Source organism: Calonectris borealis, chromosome 6, assembly GCF_964195595.1.
Source record: "Calonectris borealis chromosome 6, bCalBor7.hap1.2, whole genome shotgun sequence".
Taxonomy (NCBI): Eukaryota; Metazoa; Chordata; class Aves; order Procellariiformes; family Procellariidae; genus Calonectris; species Calonectris borealis.
This window is the reverse complement of record NC_134317.1, coordinates 40,836,073-40,851,664: the sequence shown is the minus strand read 5'-3', so window position 1 is coordinate 40,851,664 and position 15,592 is coordinate 40,836,073. Positions and strand designations below refer to the sequence as shown.

The following is a 15,592-nucleotide window of genomic DNA, read 5'->3' as shown; positions in this document are numbered from 1 at the left end:
TTCAAATCTATGATCTTTGCTCTAAATCACCTTACATTTCCACTTGCATTGATTTCATATTCACTAAAATGCTTTTTTTTTCCCCTCCAGAAAAATAAAGTCACCAGAGATTGGTGGAAAAGACTCCAAGAGGTCCATTAATTCAGATGATTTAGAAGCCATACAAAAGTCTGTACATCGTTTAAAAGGCTTTGAGAAAAAAATGAAAAGAAGTGAATTAAAAAGCTTAAATCTATTCAGAAATTTGAAGAATGAAACATTACAGAAATTGTATGCAATTCTTGAACTGGGAATGAATCCACATCATGATTATAAATTAAAGGAACCATATAATAAGGAAATAATTGATGAAATCTATAACTTCACATCACTGCAATTACAGAGTGACTTTAATGGGACTTCCATTTTCAATATAATGACCCAGTGGAAAGAAATTCAGAGTGCTTTAAAATTAGTTACAATGATTTGGAATCCAGTTCTGTTAAATTCTAATTTTAGTACAGTGCAAACTAAGGATGCTCTCAAAATGTTGCTCTCCACTAGCATGCCATCATTTCTGGAAGACTTCCGAGACCGTTTAAATGGAATGCAAGAAATACCATCTTTGTTTTCCGATTATCTGCTTAAGCCTGTGACCTACAGAAACTTTCCAGACCAGCTCCTAGCTCTCCAGAAGATGTTTTTTATAATGACAGACATAAACATAGGTTATCAGTACCTACTGATGCCTGTGTTCGAACTGATGCGGAAAGTAGAAAGCTCCATGGGTGAAGCCTGGTGGGATGAGTTGAATGCCTATTGGCGCATTGGGGAGAAACTGAGATCGATGAAGTGGAATAACACAGGCATCATAGCCTATGGGCAGTTTTTAGAGGTATTAAACAGCCATTTACAAAAGCTGAACAATAATTCAAATAGTGTCTTTAGTGGACAATTGGATCAACTGTCAGAATTTATAATAGCCGTGTTTAATGAGTTTGGGGAAAACTCTGAGGTAGCCAATATCTCACTAGTCACTCAAGCCATACAAAAGACCTTGTACATATTAAAAGACTTACAGCTGAATTATAATGTCAGTAAATTAAAATCTATAGATCTTTTCTTTAATTTTGACAATAAAACCTTTGAGAGCTTGTCTGAACTTCTGAGGACAGGAATGAAAGTCCTTCATTATACAAGTGCCAGTGAAGCTTCCAGTGAAGAAATAATTAACTCTGTCTATAACTTAACACATCTTATACTGCAGGACTTCAGCCAGTCTTCCTTACGGCACAATACTTCACTAGAAGCAAAAATTTGGGAGTTCTTGCATTTAGCCTTGAGTCCTTTCCTAGAGAACAGCGACAATGGTTATGGGACACCCCAGAACTGCTCTGCTGAGGACATGCTCTACATAACACTCGAGATGCTGTTTGAAAATACCACTCTAAGCGAGTCCTTAGCTGGGAGCCCCTGCAAACCCCTCTTTGATTCCATGAGCGTGGAGAGTGGAACAATGGGCAATGACACCTTTAAAAAAGTGTTCCAGCTTGCCATAACAAGCCTGAAACTGTCTCCGGAGTTTGCTGCTGTCTACAAGAACAGCAGTGAACACTTTTCCAAGGAGCTGTCGTGCATCATCCAGTCTCTGCAGTTTTCTCTGAGTTTCCTTTCCAAATTAAGCCTTGTCTCCGAGCTGGAAAACTCTTGGGTACAGGAGAAGGCGAGAGCTCTGACTGCTCTCACGGAGGGGCTGCTGCAGAGTAACGCCTCCTGTCCCATCCCAGTCCAAGATGTGGGCGATGTGCTCCCGTCTCAGCTTTTGAACATGCTCATTCCTTTCATGGTGAATGAAACAGAACTGAACTCCCTAAATTTCTCTGACAGCTCAGCAGACTGGCATAGGCTGCCTGGGTTTTCCCATCCGTTACTGACTATTTCCATGCGGAACAGCAGTATATATGAACTGCTACAGGTGGGCAGAAATGCTTCCAACCAGTCTGAGTGGGGGCACTTCTTGCGGCTGTGGCAAGTCACTGGCAACGTGTTGATCACCAAATGGAACCTAACGGAGGTGGGTGAATATGTGAAACTCCTGGAGATTATGAAGAAAGCTCTAATTCTTGTGGACCTTGGGATAGCTCCTGGAAAAACTTTAGTACATCAGATCTTTCAGAATTCTAGTGGAGGAATTAAATCCTCAGATCTGAATGATTTGTATCGTTCATTAAAACTCTCTTTCAATTCAACTTCTGCCACAAACAGCACACTGGACTTGGAAAGAATATTTCAAGAAATACTTCCATTGTATGAAGTTGGTGGTGAAGAATTGTTCTACCCTAATCCCTACGGAAAAGAAAATCAAGGTGTTCTAACTATGGCTGCAGTGATTTGGAATCAGATAATTTTAAACAAGACTCATTTTAATACAGAGAAAGCATGGGAGGTTATCAAAATGATTGCACTTCATGCAATCTCGCTTGAAGACATTGAAAATTATCTCAGCACACATGAAAAAGTATCATCATTATTTTCTGACTTCTTGTTGACCCCTGTAACTTCTGAAAATTTTGCAGAACAGATCTTGTCCCTTGACCAGCTTCTTGCTGCCATGGCAAAGGTGAATACCAGTGATCATTATCTGCTGATCTCTTCTTTGTCTAAGCTAATGCAGAAACTCCAGAGTTCCCCTTATGGAAGGCAGGGAAATGAACTTCGTGCTTTCTGGCAGATTGCTGAAGTACTCCAGTCCATGAACTGGAATAGTACAGACACTCTCACTTCCCAGTCACTTCTAGACATACTGCAAAATCAATTCAGTACCATGAAAAATGACTCCAGTCTTCCTTTCAGTAAGGAACTGAAGCAGCTGGTAAACTTTGCATCTTCCATATTTGAGCTGTACGATGAAGACGACTCCAGAGGAAGCAACATCTCCATGTACTTGCAAGCCATGCAAAGGAGTATCTTAATTTTAAAAGGTTTGCAGAAAAGTTATAATATCAGTGAGCTTGAAACTATCAACCTATTATTTGATTCTTACAGTAACTATGCCCAGAGACTGATTGAAATATGGAGAGCAGGAATGGAAGTCCTTCATGACACCAAATTAAACAAAACATTTGAAGAAAAAATGGACATTGTCTATCATTTCTCACATTTGCTGCTGCAGAAGGAGTTCAGTGAGTCTTCCTTATGGCACAATACTTCACTAGAGGCAAAAGTTTGGGAGTTCTTGCATTTAGCCTTGAGTCCTTTCCTAGAGAACAGCGACAATGGTTATGGGACACCCCAGAACTGCTCTGCTGAGGACATGCTCTACATAACACTCGAGATGCTGTTTGAAAATACCACTCTAAGCGAGTCCTTAGCTGGGAGCCCCTGCAAACCCCTCTTTGATTCCATGAGCGTGGAGAGTGGAACAATGGGCAATGACACCTTTAAAAAAGTGTTCCAGCTTGCCATAACAAGCCTGAAACTGTCTCCGGAGTTTGCTGCTGTCTACAAGAACAGCAGTGAACGCTTTTCCAAAGAGCTGTCGTGCATCATCCAGTCTCTGCAGTTTTCTCTGAGTTTCCTTTCCAAATTAAGCCTTGTCTCCGAGCTGGAAAACTCTTGGGTACAGGAGAAGGTGAGAGCTCTGACTGCTCTCACGGAGGGGCTGCTGCAGAGTAACGCCTCCTGTCCCATCCCAGTCCAAGATGTGGGCGATGTGCTCCCGTCTCAGCTTTTGAACATGCTCATTCCTTTCATGGTGAATGAAACAGTACTGAACTCCCTAAATTTCTCTGACACCTTGGCAGCCTGGAATTACCTGTCCTCGCTCTTCAATGTGGCACAGGATGAGCTCCACATGAATGACCTGCTGCAGAGACTCCAAGACGCCTTCAACCTTACCGAATGGAGTTATTACTCAAGTGTCTGGGATGTGGTTGACAGTTTCCTAAACACCAAAAGGAATCTAACCGAAGCAGCTGCCTTTGCAAAGTTGTTGGAAGCAGTGGCAAACAACTCTGCTAGCGATGTGTCAGCTCTAGAAATCATAGAAGCTAGTCACTACATTCTCAAGAGGCTGAACTTGTTTGATCTGCTAAATGAATTCAATATAAGTTCCAGTTTGGTTTTTCTCTCTAACAAAACTAGTTTTGATAGTGTCATTGATATTGTCGCTCATCACTTCATTGTCATGGCAGAAACCGTGTACAACAAGACCCTACCTTGGGCTCAGAGTGACCAAACTCTGTCACCAACCAGTTTGATCACACGGTGAGTTTGCTGTTTGGGTATTGTAATTGCATTTATGGGTAGTGACCACCATTCTCATTCCAGCATGTGAAGTATATTATTTTCTTCCAGTGGAGCAACTTAAGCCTGTGATCACCATAGTTTAGGACACTAGGTCTAAGGTGGGTTAAATTGAAGAAGAGGAAATTTCTCCTTGAACTGAACATACAGCCAAAAGTGAGACTTTCAAAAATTTTCTGTGTTGGCATGTATCGGTTCACAGTGGAAGCAGAATCCTGTAGGAGGCTTGCCACCAGTGATAAACTCTTCAGAAACCCCTTCTTTGTGGTATGACTCTAATTTTTTATTCTCAGTCTCCCCTAGGCATACCTTCCCATCTGTATCTTGCATCCACAGTGAACCTTCCAAGTGTGTTTTCTTGTACATATGGTTTGAGAGTGAATGACAGCTTTGAGAGATAACAGCAAAAAGAATTGATGAAATAAAATTGGGAGGGTACCCACTTAGGAGATGTCATGGGAGACACATGGCTTCATCTGGAATTCTTATTTACATTGCCAAGGAGCAGCATCTATACAGCTGACAGGCTGCTCACTAATATACCTTGTTTCTGAAGGAGAAGCTGATTTAAAATCCTATCTTATTTTTCAGATTTCTGTTTTTAGAATTTGAAAACACCATTTTACAGGTGACAGTGAATAACAGCTATAACCCTTACCTGATGTGTTTAATAAATGCCACTGAAGTTGAAGACAGCAAACTGACAGGTAATCATGATTTCATTAATGTTGTGGGACCTCAGCTGGAATATGTTGTGCCTGTCTTTTCAAAGTGTTTTGTCTAATGACAGGAAGGAATGGTGCTACATGTTTTCATCTGCTGGCAATTAACTGGAGCTGGGAGACCTAGGGAAGCCAGACTCCTTTTTTGTTTGAGTTATGTCACATTGCGGATATAAGTTTTCCATCCAACTCTATCCAAAAGGCACATCTACTCTTTGCTATGTGATGACAGGTTGCTGACACTCAGATAAAGAAATCTTACAAATAGAAACCTATATTCCCTTCACAGCTTTATGTACCCATAAGATGACAGCAGTTATTTTTGAGAGTTAACATGGTATTTCACATAGATACTCATCGTATGAGCTTATTGTAAAACCTGAGAGGTTTATCTGCTCACAGAATAGAGATACCATGTGTGCTCTGAAGGGCAGTGTCAGAAGTCCTATTACCAGTAGGGGTGAATTTCTTTAGGACCAGAGCGCCTACGTGGACTGGATCTGTTATAATCCAGATTGCAACTTAGGTCTTGGTCTGTGATTTCAGAGGTCCTGGGCCACATGAATTTGGTGGAAAATAGCAAGGCTCAGTAGGCCTCAGAATAAAAGTGCCGATATTCCCATCTGCGAAGTTTCTGCAAGTCTGGCATTTTTGTCTCAAGTAACTTTTGTTTTCTTCCTTGCACAGAAAACATCACACTGCTTTTGAAGCAAACTCATCTGAAAAAGAACTCTTTCATGCAAAATAACACCTCTGAGAAACATTCATCCATACCAGAGCTCCTGAAGCTAAAAGTGAGTCTGCTTAAAATGCTGACTTGAAGGACATCCCGCAGTGATACATGAATGTGCAATGGAGGTTTTGAAAAACAGCATATTGAAAAAAGTTTCTTAAAAGAACAGCTGATAAAAACTAGGACTGAAACTCTGTTTTCTGCCTGCTGCCTATATTTAAAGGTCACCATTAAACTGGGCTGAGGAACTTGTTCTTGTATAAGTCCCTACCAAGTGTACACCCATTTTTCTGAGAAGGTAGAGGTGTTTCTGTCCTCCTAGTCTGTTGGATATAATGGCTTCTATTTTCCATCAGCCATCCCAAAAGGATGAGCACTGCATAGATTGCCATTGGCAGCATATTCCTCATAAATCAGTGCACCAGTGGTTTTTAAGTTCAGTACGTTGAGAATTAGCAAAGCACCTTGCAGAGCTGAGATCATTCTGGGATGCCTCAGCTTCATTTGAGAAGTACGTAGGGAGGAGTTTTCGAAGGCACAACTAGCAGTTAGATACCTCTGCCCTGCTGAAAATCAGTGGAATTGTGCATACCCAATTAGCAATTATAACCACTACTAACTTAGTTACCACTATGCCTAAGGAGCTATACCAACACCAGCGTGGCTGGAGTCCAAGTCCCCACATGCTCCCTTAGCCCTAGATGTCTCACAACACCATAATGGTTTCTGAGATTAAGCGCCTAAGCAATATTGATTCATGGCTTTCCCTCACAGCTTTGGATTTGGCAATGCCTCTTCCGGTTGAAATGCTTCTTACACCATACATACATGACTGCACTAATAGCATGCATGCATTTTATTCTATTTCTCTGTATAAGAAATAGAATTTAAAAGTCTTTTTTAGAAAAGATAACAGTATGCAATGCTGTTGCTGCTTAATATATCTGTAACAATAATACGATGAGCCTCAGTGTGACAGGTACTTTTAGGCACAAAACAGAAAACAGTTCTTGCCATAAGAGACTGATAATGTAAATAATGATGTCAGACAAGAGGGCAGCCCATAATAGCAGAGTAGGCACAGGACTATAATTTTACACAGGTTGGCAGGTGCGGAATTCCTGACTTCTAGCTAACTCCATTTCATATGCTGTAGTAGAGATGACCAAGTGGTGTCCGAAAGGCTAAACCTGTTGCACAAGGTAGATTTATTTGGTCTCTGGGAAGATTAATTGGTCAACAGGTAAGTCCAAATGGAGTATTGCTACGTATGTGTGTTGGGCAGGGGAAATGATATGTTAAGGCTTGCAAGGTTTATTAGATCCTGTGCAATGTTGTGTAGCCAGGTCTGCTACAAACTCATATAGGAATGATTGTTATAAACTGTTCTATTGGAGACCTTTGGAATGAACTGAAAATATATACTAAAATTTTAATCCTAAAGAAAAATGGAAAAGGACAGCTAGACTCTATAAAACTTGCCTTTTATAATTCTGTCATCTAACGGGTGTTTGTGCATTTGTCTTCATTTTCAAAATTTCTTTTGAAGATATCTCGCCTCCGGGATCTGACAACACTTCTTTGTGACTATGAGAGCTTTAAGTCAATACAGCATATTTGCCATCTCCCTAATGTTAGCTTTGGAGAACTGTGTGAACAAAGTCAATCTCATGAGCAGCTCCTCCGCGCTATTGAACTGAGCAATCAAGTTGTGACCAATGTACTGAATCACAGAAGAATCTCACAAGAGCTTCAAAATATACTGATTGGGGATGCCTCAAACATCCAGACACAAATGAAGTGGTGAGGTTCTCCCTCTGAGTTAGACTGCTTTAGTATTCTATTTATGAAATGATGAAATGGCTTCTTGCCTTCTTTTCATATTCCCAATTTTGTTGGTTGTTTTGTCTTTCCAATTTAGGTTTCAAGAAAATGTACCAGAAATTGCTTTCTTTCAAGAGATTCCTCAGTATATGACTGCTTTGAATTCCATGTTGAACATCACTGAGAATTTAACAGATTCTAGCAAGCAAGGTAGTTTTCTGTATTTACTTTACAATATTGGTAAACATCATCACTGGTATCGTAATTTCTGCTGGAAATCCCAAGACTTGTTTATGTGCCAGGAAGAAATGGGATTAATGAAATAGCCATACACCATGTCCCATGTCCTCTAGAGCCTGTTCTAGACCACCCTTTTGTTTTCTGTACTGCCCAAAACGTCTTATGTGCTGAAAGTCCCAAGTTTTTGTATTTGAGCAGGTTTTGCTATTAGTAGATGTGTCGACTTCAGCCCACAAATCAGACTGTAAAACCTAGGAAACATGGCTGTATTCTGCAAGTTGTTTCCTTTTTTTTATCAGCAGTGATGTACCGCGCTTCCATACTTTACCTAAAGTCCTCTCTGTGTGCTTGAGATTGCTGTATGTCAATTGTTCTTTGATTGTTCTTTACAGAAAAGTTGAGAGATGTGTTTAAAAATGTGGACCAGCTCAAAGAGGATCTCAAAAACACAACAGGAATGTCCACAGCCAGTATTGATGCTCTTCTGGAAGCATCTCTCCCGGAAAACAGCAGTCAGGTAAGTTTGCTGTTATCCTGGTGGGAGATCTTGTTGCTTTCTACCTCTCAGACCATTAAAACCAGAATTTGTTAGTGAATGCAGCTAAGCAGATCACTGCATGTGTGACAGCACAGGGAGAGGTAGACGATCCCACAGGGATAGACAGCATAGCATGTTATGGATCAAAATAGCCACCAGAAACGCAGTAAGAGCAGTCATCGATGTCAGTTCAGCCATTGGAGACCAAGAGCCATATGGTTTCTCTGGCTGTCACCAGTAGCTGGTAAGCAGCCATGCATTGCCTGGTGAGTGATTGCTCCGATCCGTAGCAAGGGCACAGCTCGCTGCAACGGACTAATGAGGACTGAGTGGAGTCCTTGGTGGGGTCCTCAGTGCTGAGGAGTTGTTGCAGTCCGGATGGAAAGCACACCTCTAGCCACAATTCGTGAGAGCACTCGGGGTCCAAAAATAGCCTCCCATAATGAGAGATGAGCTTGCCTTCCTCAGCCTCCTGCGCAAACAGAGCTCCAGATGCTTTTCCCCTTCCCAATCATCTTGTCTGGACTGAGCCCCAAACAGCGTGCTCTTTTCCAAACTTTACATGCATCAGTCAGTGGGAAATTAAAGCCCCAAAAGCTCGGCAGTACTGTGCAAGCTGGGCAGTAAAACACAGTCCTTAGGATTTGTCCCTTGGAGCAGGAGTAATGGGTAGGCGTTTTCTGGTTCTCAGGGTTGAAATATGACAGTGTGGAAAGAACAGCAGCAAGGCAAGATTAATCCATGCATACTGGAGCGAGCAGTCTACCCCCTAACAAATCTTTTCTTTCTTTGTGCAAACACAGCTCATTTCTCAGATCCTCCAGCTGGAGTCTTGCGGCATCCGTCCTGCTGACCCACAGCTGCAAACAGTAGTAGAGGAGTTCTGCAATCTCTCTCTTTCAGAGAGGACTCGTGAGACGTACATCCTGGGGGTCACACTGTTACGACACTTGGACATTTACAATTTCTTATACAAGGTTAGTGCTGGATTTGTAGAGTGCTTTCTATAGTCTTTGCTGCATTTAGTGGCTGAAAGGTCATAAAATATCATTGCAGTGGCCAGAAGCTATACTGATATATACAAGCCAAAGATCAGGCTTTGCTCATGCAGTAATTTTTATTGCATATCCATGCTGTGACAGTGTGGATATAAATGAGGATCCCAGCTGGTGTAAACCAGCAAACCTCATTTAAAGGCACTGGACCTACTCTAAATGGCTCCCTATCTGCTAGTATTGTTTATGTGGTGTCACAACCTCTTGAACATTCCCAACTGAGTTCAGGCTCCCCAAAAATAAGGCACTGGACTAAATTTTTTTATTCCTTGAAAAGGGAAGCCCTGGAAAAAGTCCTGTAAAATATATTTTCCCAGTCTAGTTGGCACTGCCAAGTTATTAAATGATTCAAATATCCCGCACACACAACTATATACACAGCATGTAAAAATACCATTCACAGAGAAATGCATATTGAACAAATATTTTAAAATGTTACAGAAGTGATCCTGGGGAACAAAAGTTATTAAATGAGAATGCCAGTGAATTTGGCTCAGGTCAAAAGTCACTTGTAGCGTTTGACATCTGTGTTGTGCGAAATGCTACCTCTTAGAGACTCGGGTTATATCCCAGCCAATATCTGATACACATTTCTCAACTGTATGTGTTTGGAAACATGCACTGTTCAGAATATGTAATATTCAGGGGAGTGGTTTGCAAAAGCGCTTGGGGATTTAGGAATATAAATCCCATTCATTTCCCATGGGACATCCGCTCCCTAAGCCTCCTAGCAGTTTTGAAAATCCCACAAGCTTTGTCTTGGAATTAACACAATATGGGCGTGTACATGCATGTGTGCACAGATTCCTGCTAATCATAATTGATTTCCTCCCTGCCTCTTGTAGATGTTTTTCCCTAAGGAACTTCAGAAACCCGTGGACAAGATGTTAGGCCTTCTGACAAAAATGAAATATTTCAGACACCAGGTTGAATCTGGCGTTGATCCATTGCTACAAGCTATTCACTCACTGAAAAAGCTCCGGCAGTCTAGAAATGTGCCACTGACTAAGGTATGTGTAGTCTGCGTGTGCTTTGGAGGCAAAACACCACTGGAACAGTTTCCACAGGAACAGTTTCCACAGCACCCTAGAAGTCAAAGGTGCATTAAATCATAGATTACTGATTCTCTTTTAAAGCAGTGGTGTCCTAAGAAGAATCTCTGTCAAACTTATATGTTGCCTTCCTGGGAGAGCTTTGATTTGGAGCAGTGGGACCATCATGTGCTCATGACTGGGCAGACACTAGGAACATGGGCTGCGGGAGGGACACTAGGAAGAAAAATGCAGGGGATAAACAACTGTCTTGAAGGAGGGTAGACTTCCAGCAAAATATACCGGTCTACTGGAAGGGGTCAGCTTGTGAAAGCAACTGGAGAACTGCCCACTAAAGGCTATCCAAAACCATGTAAGTCAACAGCAAAAATTTGCTTTAGCTTTAGTGTGCGTTAGAACACACCCAAAGCCTCAAGACTGCCCAAAACATTCAGTACAAACCCAGTCCTGCTCTGCCGGTTGCACTAACTTCATCCAGCACTGGATTCAATCCCTCTCTGATCCATAGTCAATGTCAGCATAGATCACAGGAATCATTTCTAGTAATCACCTTACCTGCGCATTGCAGAACCACATGCCGTCGTGGACTAAATGGGGATAGGGGATGGCACATCTGTGTGACAAATTCTGTCTTGTAACCCAGGGTATATATGTGTCACCAGCCACACATTATAGGCAATTCCTATACACACGTTACAGGCAATTCCCACATTGGATCTCATACCTGGAAATTAATTTCCCACCTCTGTCATAGCAGAGATTAGCCATAAAAGCATGATTTCCATGGAAAGTCCCTTTTTTTGTAGAGACAAATTTCTCATAAGAAAGCAGTGTAAAAATGTTCAGTCCTTGCCTTCTAATTCTGTTATTTATTTTTCCTCTCAGAACGGGATGCTTTTAGTGTGCAGCATTTATTTGCATTTTGTCTTTTCTGCAGGCATTATTTAAACCAAACAACTTTAGGATAACACATGGCACATTTAAGTCCATGTCAAAAGTCCTCTGCAACCAGGAGATCACACCCCTGTTTTTTGAGTCCTTGCTTCCCGATTTTGGAGACCCTATAAGCAACAGTTCTTCTGTGGAGGATGTCTATGTCCAAAAGATGATGAGGAAATATGGGATTCCTCATGACTCCAGTAAGTCTGGCTTTTCCTTAAGGCAAAAGTAATTCAGAGCCAAACTCTGCTGTTTCCAGAGAGATCCAGTGCTGAGCTATTCCCCCATATGTCTCTGGAGGGCTGTAGGTGCTCATGATTTATGCTAGCTGAAGATCTGCACTGCCTTAATTATTGGTGGTTTATTTCCATAAATGTGAAAAGGAAAACAGCCTATGTAGCTTAGCAGTGCTTGACACTGCACTGTTTCCCATTTGTTGGTGATCTGGTCTTAGGGCTTGACAGGTCACTGCTTTTTCTTGATGTGTAGTTTTTCCGACTGTACGGACATTATTAGCACCTCTGAGTTCACAAAACTCCATATAACCTTCAAGCAGAGGATCTTGGCTTGAACAATGACGCTCTTGTTGTCTTGAGTTCAGCAACAGGAGATCTTGGGGGTGGATTGCTTTTGTCAAGACACATTATATCAGTCAGTGAAGAGCACCCTGAAGTCATTCACTGGACACAGCAACAAACTGGGCGGATGGGGAAAAATACACTGGTAGCTTTCTCATGTCTGGTCTCTTTGTGCTCAGTGCAATTTGTTTGCTTTTCTCCCCTTGCAGCACCGTTTTGCTTATCGTTTTACCTGGACCTGGTCAAGACCCCAACTGGAGCTTTGATTTGGTCTTTTTTAAAACCAATGGTGCTTGGGAAGATCCTTTATACACCAGATACCATTGAAACTCGAGCAATCATGGGAAAGGTATGGCTCTGTTTACAGTACATCAGAATATGCCCACTCAAAAGGATTGTGGGCAGAGGCTTGTTTCTTTGAGAAGCAGAAGTCTATTTTCTGACTGTTTGGAGTATTAGTCAAATTATCTTTTCCTAGTTGCATTGCTGGTCATATGAGTCATCTTTTGTCTTTGAATGAATCTTACCTCCAAAAAATTGCTGTTGGTCTAATATTTATAATAGAATTTTTTAAGGCCTTCAGTTTATGAAGTTTCACCCCTGTATTTTCAGCCAGTAATAGAGAGAGGTCTCCCAGGACAAATGCTATAACCAGTACTTGTTCGCAAGCAGACCAGTGGTAGAAGGAAAGCTGATATCCAAGACATGCGCCGAATGTCACATATGAGGCCATATTTTTAAGTACTTACATCCAAATTCAGTGTGTTAAGGGGCATTTTGCCAGACAGTGATAGGTCGCTAAGAAAAATCCTAAGGAAACCAAATTTGGTCTTAGCTGTTTTATTGATTTATTATTTATTGTTTAAAAGCTGTGAGGTAATGAATAAATGACTCCTTATATGTTGTGGGCTTTTTTATAGTCTAATGCAACCCTGAAGCAGATGGCTGATCTAGCCCTGAAGTCCCAGGAGTGGTTGGACAAGTCTCCTGTCATCATGAATTCACTGACTAAGTTAAACCAGACTGTTCCGATGATCAAGGTATGAGATCCTACCTCCCCTGTCTCTCTCGCGGGAGGGAATTGGGAGGATGGATTTCTTCAATGAAATAAACTGGGGTTCCAGTGACCTCAGGGACATCTTAGGTCCGCTGGGGAGACCCTTCTCAGGCTTTTGTCCTGGACTTCATAGTTTCTGTGCCTGCTTGCCTGTTCCTGTGACAGAAATACTCCTGATGCACCTTTCCATGCAAATCCTCTTTCTGAAACGATCTGTTTGTAATATGCTCCTTGACACTGGCCATGCTGAGGCCTGCTGGAGGACTAAGATGAGCAAGGAATGCTCTTCAGTTTATAAATTAACTTTCTGCTTGATGGAGTGATCCAGCCAGCCAAGACCAGGCAAGAAATGACTTTTTTTCAGAAAATGAAACAGTATCTATAATAAGCATGTAGCTCTGGGTACACACATAAGAGCTGGAAGGTGTGTTTGTACCTCAGTGAATGTAAATAAAATTTCTTTCTCCCCTCCTAAGGAGCCTAGGCTTGCTTGGATACAGAAAGCAGTAGGCTGTAATGTTTCACATACATGCTTCCCGTTCTCTGCAGTAAAAGTTGTCTCCTTTTCTTACAAAACTATGAAAATGAGATCTCTGGAACCCTAAAGCACTAGAAGTTAATTTCAGTGGCTGGAATTCATTGTCATTTCCATGGCACTGAGAGAAAATCCAGAGTGGAAGATGTAAAAGTGAAATGAAATAGTCTCTGCTGACTGTACTCATTGGTGGGATAATGAACTATTCAGCCAAACAAAAATCTGTCTGCTGGTCTCCAAGATAAATTTTGGTCCCCTACCCATTGTCCTCTGGCTGTGTTCACAGGACTTGAAACAGACACAAATGAAATTTACTGCACTTTTAGAATAACAAAGATTATCCACGATTTTTCCATGGGACTCTAGTGCCTGGTGGAGACTCAATAGCCATCTTCTGTTGACTCCAAGAAACACTGGCTTGGAATCACAGGGCTTTGTATGATGTTTTCATTGCTAACATTTCCCCATCTGATACACAGAGTGAAAGACGGAAGATCAGGAAAGGAGTCGGAGGGGCTTGTACTCAGTGAAGGCAGCTGATCTGTTGTATTTTAGAAATACACTGAATAAGCTCAAAGGGGCTCTGGTCAAACTATGCTTTTTTCTTTTTGCTTGTTGATAGAACACCCTGCAGAATCCCTTTGTGCAGGTTTTTATCAAGCTGATGGTGGATTTGGATGCAGTTGAATTGCTGAGTCAGATAAATGAACTGGGTAAGTTGTTCCACATTTGCTGCCTTCCTAATTGTACTTTAGGTCTGCGAGCTCCAGAGTCACTAAACTGCAGCCATCTTCTGGTACTGCTCTCCTTTGGCCAGTATCAGATGCTTTAGTGCAAGGCAATCTCATCTGTGATTCAAAAAATCTTGTGGTCTATGGGAAAAGACTCTTAGAAAGCAAAGGGCTTGTATGAAGAGATGTTTCTCGTGAGTGTTGAAGGGATAGTAGGATGGGAATCTCTGCAGCTGAGTGTGGCCACTGGAGGACACTGTTTAGCCATAATTATGACTTCAAATGAGCTACCTGGGACTCTGCTGGGAAATGTTGTGGAGAGCTCACTTGCATCACATCAGGGTTCAACTTGAAAGTTTTCCAGAGCAGAAAAGCAAGGGATCAGATAAAAGTACCCAGGCTGATGAAGCCAGAGGCATCATTACAGGAGATGCTCTGCTGGAATTTGCTGTTTTCTGGTGGTCCTGCATGGTCCTTCAAGGCGAGAGTTGCTGATCTGCACTGTGGGAATCATCAGCTAACAGCGGTGGTGAATGCATCCCCTGTTAGTACACAGCATGGTGATCACAGTCCCTTCTAGCTGGTCTTATTGTCCCTACCCGCTTTTTCAATGAGTGGCCATACATGTCAACATAAATCTGGGTTACACCAGCAAAACCCAGCATAAACCAAGAGTGGTTGTAGTCTGTTGCAGTCAGAAGGATATTTACATACTGTTCATGATGACCCCTGTGTTATTTCATGAGTAGCGTCTCCTGTCTTAACTCCCCATAAAATCGTCGTGCCTGCAGCAGCTGTTCCATATTAGTTACACTGCATTATGCAGTCACCTTTTAAAACAGCCAGGAAACAGCAGCGTCTTTATTAAAGTGCATTATCGGGTTTAGTACACACATCAGCACAACAGACATAATGTTTCCTTGATGTGCTTGTATAAAGCACATTCTCCCCTGAGACAGAGCAGCTCAACAGATGAGTTGATTACATCAAAAACCATAAGAAGTGGAAAGAATGGCGAGCATCATATGAGAGTCTAAAACCTCAGCAGGTTAGTGGCAACTTCTGATTGGGGATGGCTGTCACATCCCATTGCTGGCATCCTCCCAAAGGCAAACTCATGAGCATATGACAAATTATTAACATAAAAATTGGGTTAACAACTTGCCTTCATTGCACTGCTAAGTGCAGAAATGTATTTTACACTTAATGTTTAGGATGATGGGTTTTTTCCTTACTTTCTGGTGTCATTGTTAGTGTAAAGAGCGGAATGATGTGATGGATTTTTTTCTATGTGTAGTGATGCT

General features: G+C 41.7%; 1 protein-coding gene across 1 annotated transcript in view; it reads left to right on the top strand.

Moving 5' to 3' along the window:
* Nucleotides 1-15,592, top strand: part of ABCA12 (ATP binding cassette subfamily A member 12) — an 86,769-nt gene that overhangs the window by 29,986 nt on the left and 41,191 nt on the right. The window contains exons 10-21 of the mRNA XM_075153739.1: nt 91-4,245; nt 4,876-4,991; nt 5,694-5,800; nt 7,289-7,542; nt 7,661-7,773; nt 8,196-8,320; nt 9,145-9,318; nt 10,242-10,406; nt 11,386-11,587; nt 12,175-12,314; nt 12,886-13,005; nt 14,180-14,270. Coding sequence (XP_075009840.1) covers nt 91-4,245; nt 4,876-4,991; nt 5,694-5,800; nt 7,289-7,542; nt 7,661-7,773; nt 8,196-8,320; nt 9,145-9,318; nt 10,242-10,406; nt 11,386-11,587; nt 12,175-12,314; nt 12,886-13,005; nt 14,180-14,270 — 5,762 coding nt within the window. The remainder of the gene's footprint in view (nt 1-90; nt 4,246-4,875; nt 4,992-5,693; nt 5,801-7,288; nt 7,543-7,660; nt 7,774-8,195; nt 8,321-9,144; nt 9,319-10,241; nt 10,407-11,385; nt 11,588-12,174; nt 12,315-12,885; nt 13,006-14,179; nt 14,271-15,592) is intronic.